Here is an 8606-nt window from a genome sequence, read left to right on the forward strand (position 1 = left end):
CAACATCATGAAAATTAAACCTTATATTCAATAAGCAATCCTGAAAAATATTTGGGGGTGCTTAACTTTTTTCCAGGTGTATATTAACAAATCCTGAAAGAGAGGATGTGACAGGTAGGTGTGGCAAAAGGGGCCTGATTTTCTATTTGATGGCTCTGTAACCAAATAAAATTGAAAGCTATAAAAATTATGGTTTGTCTGAGCAATGACGATTTTATGATGAGTAATTTGTGTTGAATTTCATACTTATTGGAGGGGGTGGTGAATAAAATGGAGAAGAGGGGATGCCTACAGAAAATTTGTCACCTTTCTCACACTAAGAACTTAAAACTTATATAATATTAACATTGATTCAATAGGTACAAATTACAGTGTAACAGTTATTATAAAATAAATGGAACAAGTATTTTGATACATAGGTAGTTGAATCCACTACGACAGACTTTTAACATTCATGATATTAGTTTGTGATTTCATGGATGAAATCTATTCTACATTATTCTGCATCATGATAGAGTTATTTTCTCTAGTGTTCGATTGTGAATATGTAAGTTAGGAATTCAGATCTGGGGTATTAAATGGTGAATATTCCTCGGTAGTGTCTTTACTGTGACGATGTTATCATTGACAGTGGAACTAACTTTTGAAATCATGGGCGAGATATTAAACTATATTTACCACAAAGCAATTATTATTATAATTTTCCTTAATCCATATAGAAAATAAGTTTATTCCAATCATATTGACACAAGAATACAATCTATTTCAGGTTCCAAGTACTGGAAATATGCTGACCCTCTTGGTGCTATATTGATTGGAATGTATATAATAATTAATTGGGGGATTACTGGTTGGAGTAAGTAGTCCTTTTGTACTTTATTATCATCCCCTAAGAAAACATAGCCCCTTATGTTTGCATGGAAATTGCAGAGATAAGTTTTGTTTGTATAGATTAACTATGAATAACGTAAAACATGGGAGCTTGTATATAGTTGATTTTTATGAATACATTACCTTACAATATATATTGAACATGTTTAAATAAAGTAGCGAAATTCTAAGACAGAAGTTTCCGCTTTTCGGAACTTTGTCTCAAACATAATTCACGTTTTTATTGAATAACCAGCACCATATTGTCAAGAATTGTGATGTGTAACTGATGTATGTAGTTGTTTTTTGTTTTTTACTTGGGTTTTTGTTTTATATATTTATTCAAGCTTTGAGTCAGAAACTTTGGATGTTTCATGAACTAACGATTTAAACAAGGAAATGAATATTAAGGAGTTTCTACTCTGTAAAATAGATACCTGGGAGCTCTTCACAATAACTAAGTTTCATACTCTATGCTATGGCCTTTTAAACGTAATTACGCTGACAACGTTTCAGGCTCCATGCTAAGGCCTATTATACGTTTTTACACTGACAACGTTTCAGGCTCCATGCTAAGGCCTATTATACGTTTTTACACTGACAACGTTTCAGACTCCATACTAAGGCCTATTACACGTTTTTACACTGACAACGTTTCAGGCTCCATACTAAGGCCTATTACACGTTTTACACTGACAACGTTTCAGGCTCCATGCTAAGACCTTCTTTAAATATACTTCACTACAGAATTTATACATAAAAATATTCTAGTTGATTGCTGCTTAGTTTCATTGTAGATATAACTTTAAACATGTTCAGTACTCAGGTAGGTCTGTAATCTACACATAGAATCTGAACACTTAATTAATATCATGAAGTTATTGCTTGGCGGATGAAAACAACACACATGAAAAACGTTTTTATGGTTTCACATAATTGTTTTCTTTAAATTTTCGAAAGTTTAATAAGTACTGACCTGAAGTTAGAACGTGTTTCTAGCACATGTGGTATTATCTTCCACATGGGTTTTAACAACTGTAGCATTTTAAAAATAAAAACTTATATAGCGTCTCAACAACTCTGAATTTTACATAATCGTTTTAAGGTACTATTATATTACTAGTTTTGCAACGACTATGGGGTCTTGTAACTGGCTAAACATGGTACAGTAAATTGTTAAAATTTAAAAATAAAACAAACTTTTTCAATCCTATGTATACGATACGTTGACTTTCGAAAGACATATTGTTGGTTCATATTTATAAGTATTATCAAGAAGGGGTTAATTGTCATCGCCAGAGGGTAACAATTAGTAACAAAATTACTTTTGACATTATTAGGTAGTTTTAAAATAAATACAAGTATTTGATGTCTGATGAATGAAACTAGATTTGTACTTGTTCCATCGCTCTTTGATAATTTCACGGTTCCGCACTCTCATACCGAAAATATGACTTCAAATAACACTTCAATAAACTGCACCACGATTAACTTATAGAGAATGATAATAGTTATAGCTTGGTGGAGGTGCATGTAGAAAGCTTTCACTAACCTGTAAGTTAAGCTTTCAAAGTATGTCTACGAGATGAGATAGTCTTTATGGAAACTGAAGTAAAATGTCTTTCATAATTCAAAAAAACAGTGTATTGCATTCAAATAAATATTTCAATTTAGAAGTTAATGCAGTCAGTTAATCTAGTAATAAAAACATGGTATCAGGCAATGCAGTCAATGTCTTAATAATATAAACTTCGTTTTAGAGCAGATGTTTCTTGATAGCAATTATAGTAGTTACTCTTCACTTTCCAGCCACGCCGCCAGAGGTCATCACAAGTGTGTCGACCACAGGGGAGATGTAGAGACAAGAACATCATAGACACTAGAGGGCGCTAGCGCCATGCTATGATATCACCAGAGACAATGATGTCATAGTTTCACTTTGTGAAACTACAATTATGACGTCTCATCATAGATGATTCAACATGTCTCAACACGTAATCAATGCTTAAATTTAATTATGTTACAAGTAAAACCATTATTTCAATAATAATCTTATTGTTTCACTAATTTGACTTTATGCTATTCATATAACTATGATTTTTATTGTTCTTGACAAATTGTTTCATTTTACACATATTACTTTATAGTTTATAGATGGTGTTTGTGTAGGCGGATAGTGTCACTGTAGGCAGGTGAGGTTACTAGGCGGATTGTGTTGCTTAGGTACTATAGGCGGATTTAACTACATTTTACAAAGGTGGACAGTGTTACTAAGGCTAGTTTTGGGTATACATTTTACAAAAACGAAGAGTGTTCCATAGGACTGAATACTGATTTAAACTTATGTTTATATTTTTCATTTACATATATTTTACAAAGTCGGATAGTGTTTAACAGGATTGCATAGATATCTCAACTTATGTTTAATTGTATACATTTCACAAAGGTGTTTCTACACTTCCGTAGGACAGCATGCAGGTTTCAACATGTCTCATCTTATTTTTCATTTACTTGTACTTCTATAAGATGATAATGTTACTAATACTTGAATGGATTTTATCACAGCTAATGTTTTCATAAATATTGAACAAGACAGCCGATTGTATTTTTGTGATTTAGTACACGTTTAACATTATAGTTTTAGTTTCTATATTTCAGGATACTTTGTTACAATCATTGTCCTGAAAAGGACTCTTATTTAAATATCATGGAATAATTTTACATAAATGCTTGCACTTTCACTAGTTTGTCTTTATGCTATCCATATAACTATGATTTTTATTGTTCTCGTCAAAATATCTCATTTCACTTATGTAATTTTTACAGAGTTTCTATGGGCTGAAAATGTCATTACAAGGTCTGACTAAGGATAGCTTTACTTTAAGCAGACAATGTTTCATAGCATTTTAACACAACTGCTGTTTCGCTTTCACAAGTCAACAAGACAACTATAATAACATATATCATTTCACTGTCTCAACACAGGCTTGGTCAGTTTGACCAACCACGTGGCTTCTTTGTAATCATTTAAAGTCTTTATAGATTTTATATTGCTAACTTTTAATATAGGTGTATATCTTCACGAAATTTGGCAGTCTTTCAGTAAACATCATAAACATCAATAGTCCGTGCATAAAGTGATTTTCATGTTGAGATGAAAATACTTTTCTTCATCCCAAAAACCTCAAATTTCATTTGTGTAATCTCTAAAACCTCCTAAATACATTTCAAATGTTTGTTTTCAGTAAAACGTTATATTTTATCTGTTATTTTATCTACCTTAACTCTATGGTTGTTTGGTTGGTCAATTTGACCAACACCGTAAGCACCAAAAAAAAAAAAAAGTAGAAATAAATCTAAATTATGCTTTTTTGTTTCTAGAATGACTTCAAATGTAACATGAAACTCCATTCGTTTATCCTAGGTAGCTTTAAACTCGTAACAGTATACATCTATTTATAATTAAATTTTACTATTTTATCGCCCTTTTGATTGCTTTTTGTATCGTATCTAACTACTATTCGCACCATAGAAACCCATAGAAACTCTGTAAAAAGTATGTAAGTGAAATGACATTTTGTCAAGAACAATAAAAATGTTGAAGCACTCTATGATGAAATCATCATGGTGGCCTAGCAAAATGATTTCTTGACAACTTCCATTGTCATAATAATATCTGCTTGTCATGGCACCAGCACCCTTTGATTTTACTTCGTGGAACTATGATGTCACATCTAGCAAGACGTTGGTCCAAGCAGTGCAACCTCTGGTGATATTTCATGAAACTATGACGTTATCTTCTCTGATGTCTATGACATCATCGTTTCTTCTCCTCTTCATTACCTGAATTCGACACACTTCTGTCGCCCTCTGGCGTCGTACTGTGCAACAAGCCCGACAACTACTAATTACCTTTTATCATTAGCTTATTTTCCGTCTGTTAAAGTTGTTATTACTTTTTCTAATCTGTGTTTGAACAATAAGAAATTTCACCTATTTCATACATAGTTTTACTTTTTTTTATTAAATATATGTCAGTCATCAATACTTTATTTACATGATTCTTTGTGACAGTGCAAATCAAACTCCTGACGGGTTACACTGCCAAACCAGAGTTCCTGAAGAAGGTCACATGGCTTGCTCTTAATCACGACTCGACCATTCGACAGATCGACACTGTACGAGCTTTTCACTTTGGTACAAATCTTCTGGTAGAAGTGGACATTGTATTAGCTGAAGATACGCCGTTAAAAGATGCCCACGATGTCGGTGAATCACTACAACAGAAGCTCGAAGCTCTGCCTGAGGTGGAAAGAGCTTTTGTTCATTTGGATTACGAGACTCAACATGCACCACACATTGAGCATAAAAGAGTATAGAAATGCTGAGATCTTGACCCAGCTCTTGCTGAGACCTTGACCCAGCTCTAGCTCAGACCTTGACCCAGCTATTGCTGAGACCTTGACCCAGCACATAGTAAAATAACAAGTCTTTAGTCGTATTTATTACATCTTTACCACACCGGTCAATGACATAGTAAAATAACAAGTCTTTAGTCGTATTTATTACATCTTTACCACACCTGTCAATGACATAGTAAAATAACAAGTCTTTACTCGTATTTATTACACCTTTTTATTACTGATAACATATATATAGTATTACAGAAAATCACCTGTAGTTGAGATAGTCACCTAATACGAAAATGTTTAAAATTACAGTATTTTAGTATGTTGACTGACTTTAGTATGTTGACTGACTTCTACATAAATATGTAGTATCAATGGCTGCTAGTAATATCAGGCCAAGTACATGAGTGTGAGACCACGTAGGTCTCTCCAAAACACCTTCATCTAAAGTTCTCATACGAAGTCTTAGTGCTGTTTAGTTGTTATTATAATCAGACAACGTGTCTTGTTATTTCCCAGTCTATAAGCTATTAAGAAATGACATGTACAGGGAGAATCCCAAAATTAACATTTTTAGAGGTTTGTAAAAATTATTTAGCCATATGAAATTTTGTACTTCAAAACTGGACTCTTTTTTTTTTAACTTGATGATTTACCAAACTAAATTACAATATCTGTCATTTTGGTCCTTATACCCTGTTAAAGAAAGCTAAAGCTGGGTCAAGGTCTCAGCAAAAGCTGGGTCAAAGGTCTCAGCAATAGCTGGGTGAAGGTCTGAGCTAGAGCTGGGTCAAGGTCTCAGCAAGAGCTGGGCCAAAGTCTCAGCAATAGCTGGGTCAAGGTCTGAGCTAGACATTGACCGGTGTGGTAAAGATGTAATAAATACGACTAAAGACTTGTTATTTTACTATGTCATTGACCGGTGTGGTAATAGTAGATGTATAAATTTTGTTTAATTGAGAATGTTCGCATTACTTTCTGACTTCAAGAGAAGGAAGGAAGGTCTTTAAAAATATTTTCTTCAATGTTAAGTACATAACAGTAACCTGTTATATTTTCAAAACGTTTCTTGTTTACACGATTACTATTACTTTATCAACACAACACAAATTTGGTATGGTTTGTACACATATTTATATTAAAAATTTATACAAAACCCAACAGGAATTTAATTTTGAAAAGCAAAAGTGTGCAATACAGTAAATTACACATGACAAGTTAGTTTTCCAATTATTTAGAGAATTTACCTAATACTATAGCTAAACCACTAATGCTATCCATGATGAAGTACAGAAAAGGCCTGTCGAGTTTCAAGTCAATCGCCTCATCGTCTTCAGAAGTTTCAGTTCTCATATCACTTTCATCTTCTTTAATCTCTATTTTTGTCTTATGGATGATGTCCGTCACGTGCAGCCATCGGAAGGGGCTGATGCCGAACAGGTTAGCATACCCGGGTGTGAAGACGTCAGCGAGTCCCATAGAGCTGAGGATTTGTGAAAAGTTTTGGTAGGTATCTTCTAAACTTATACGAGGCATCTAAGAATATGAGATGGTTTAGAAATAAACAAAATTCAGTAAATTAATAAGAAAAAGTCATTCAATCTTAACCATATTACCAAAAGTATAGAGTCAACATGCAATTACTTCTAATGATGGGCTTTTCGCCACTGAACTTTGTACACCTTATGGGAACTGCTGTATAGGGTTTACAAAAGTCATTCAATCTTAACCATATTACCAAAAGTATAGAGTCAGCATGCAGTTACTTCTAATGATGGGCTTTTCGCCACTGAACTTTGTACACCTTATGGGAACTGCTGTATAGGGTTTACAAAAGTCAGTAGCTGTCAGTTAAAATCAAAATATTGTGAAAGGAGCTGGGAAAAGGAATGTTTCTTGGATGTAGAAAAAAAGAGTTATCGAAACGTTCTCAGTCCAACTACCCAAATCCATTGTGACTAAGTATCTGATAAAATGGATGTAAAAAAGAGTTATCGAAACTTTCTCAGTCCAACTACCCAAATCCATTGTGACTAAGTATCTGATAAAATGGATGTAAAAAAAGAGTTATCGAAACGTTCTCAGTCCAACTACCCAAATCCATTGTGACTAAGTATCTGATAAAATGGATGTAAAAAAGAGTTATCGAAACTTTCTCAGTCCAACTACTCAAATCTATTGTGACTAAGTATCTGATAAAATGGATGTAAAAAAAGAGTTATCGAAACGTTTCTCAGTCCAACTACTCAAATCTATTGTGACTAAGTATCTGATAAAATGGATGTAAAAAAGAGTTATCGAAACTTCTCAGTCCAACTACTCAAATCTATTGTGACTAAGTATCTGATAAAATGGATGTAAAAAAGAGTTATCGAAACTTTCTCAGTCCAACTACCCAAATTCATTGTGACTAAGTATCTGATAAAATGGATGTAAAAAAGAGTTATCGAAACGTTTTCAGTCCAACTACCCAAATCCATAGTGACTAAGTATCTGATAAAATGGAAACTCCCTGGACGTGCTGATCAGTTAGCCTTGTCGCCCAAAATTAGTTATCCTTTTGTCCGTGTAAAACCTGAAACGACTTTGAAGAGAACTCAGGACTGTGGACAAGTATATTCAAGCTGCTGGATATCAATTATCCATAAACTGTTCATCACAGAACTGGATGAATCGACTGAGAGCAAAAGAAATCTATAATGTGCAACTAGGAATCCCGATACTCATATTTCGATTGAGGGTCTGAGTCCGGTGGCAACGAGGAGAATACATTAGACTGTATCATCACAATTACATAATGAACTTGGTCCACCCTAATAATTAGAGACCATAAATACCTTGTCACATTGTGATTTCTGGACAACACAGCATTGTAATACTTAATAAAAATGAACAATTTCATAATGTCGTAAAACAAATTACTTTCCGTCTTGGTAAAACGTTTTTGACGAATTTGATTTGTTGTCAACAGAATGCTTATTTCAATATTATGTTTGATACTGATGTATTTGAGGTTTTTATATTCCTATCTTTTATTATTAATCTTTAATTAAGATCACTTGCCAGGGTTTCAGCTATGTTTTATATCTACATTTAAAAATTAAACTGGCCAACCGTGGCCTAATGGTTAATGGTTGTAGATCAAAAGATCCGGGGTACTAGACGTGAGGGCACTGAATAACATCCGCATTATGACCTGTACAAAGACCATTGTGACGGCCCGGCATGGCCAGGTGGTTAGGGCGCTGGACTCGCAATCTGAGGGTCGCGGGTTCGAATCCCCGTCCCACCAAACATGCTCACCCTTTCAGCCGTGGGGGCGTTATA

At 33.9% G+C, this 8606-nt stretch overlaps 2 protein-coding genes across 3 annotated transcripts in view; one reads left to right on the forward strand and one right to left on the reverse strand.

The window, feature by feature from the left end:
- Positions 1 to 5337, forward strand: part of LOC106470603 (metal tolerance protein 7-like) — a 30209-nt gene extending 24872 nt beyond the window's left edge. For both annotated transcript variants that reach the window (XM_022399228.1, XM_022399227.1), the window contains 2 exons: positions 770 to 856; positions 4945 to 5337. In XM_022399228.1, the coding sequence (XP_022254936.1) occupies positions 770 to 856; positions 4945 to 5249 (392 nt within the window). In that variant the 3' untranslated portion in view covers positions 5250 to 5337. The remainder of the gene's footprint in view (positions 1 to 769; positions 857 to 4944) is intronic.
- A 1167-nt stretch (positions 5338 to 6504) lies between these two features.
- LOC106470604 (leukocyte elastase inhibitor-like) overlaps positions 6505 to 8606 on the reverse strand; it is a 7925-nt gene continuing 5823 nt past the window's right edge. The window contains exon 3 of the mRNA XM_022399229.1: positions 6505 to 6815. Coding sequence (XP_022254937.1) covers positions 6510 to 6815 — 306 coding nt within the window. The 3' untranslated portion in view covers positions 6505 to 6509. The remainder of the gene's footprint in view (positions 6816 to 8606) is intronic.

Source organism: Limulus polyphemus, unplaced genomic scaffold, assembly GCF_000517525.1.
Source record: "Limulus polyphemus unplaced genomic scaffold, Limulus_polyphemus-2.1.2 Scaffold4112, whole genome shotgun sequence".
In the NCBI taxonomy this organism is placed as follows: Eukaryota; Metazoa; Arthropoda; class Merostomata; order Xiphosura; family Limulidae; genus Limulus; species Limulus polyphemus.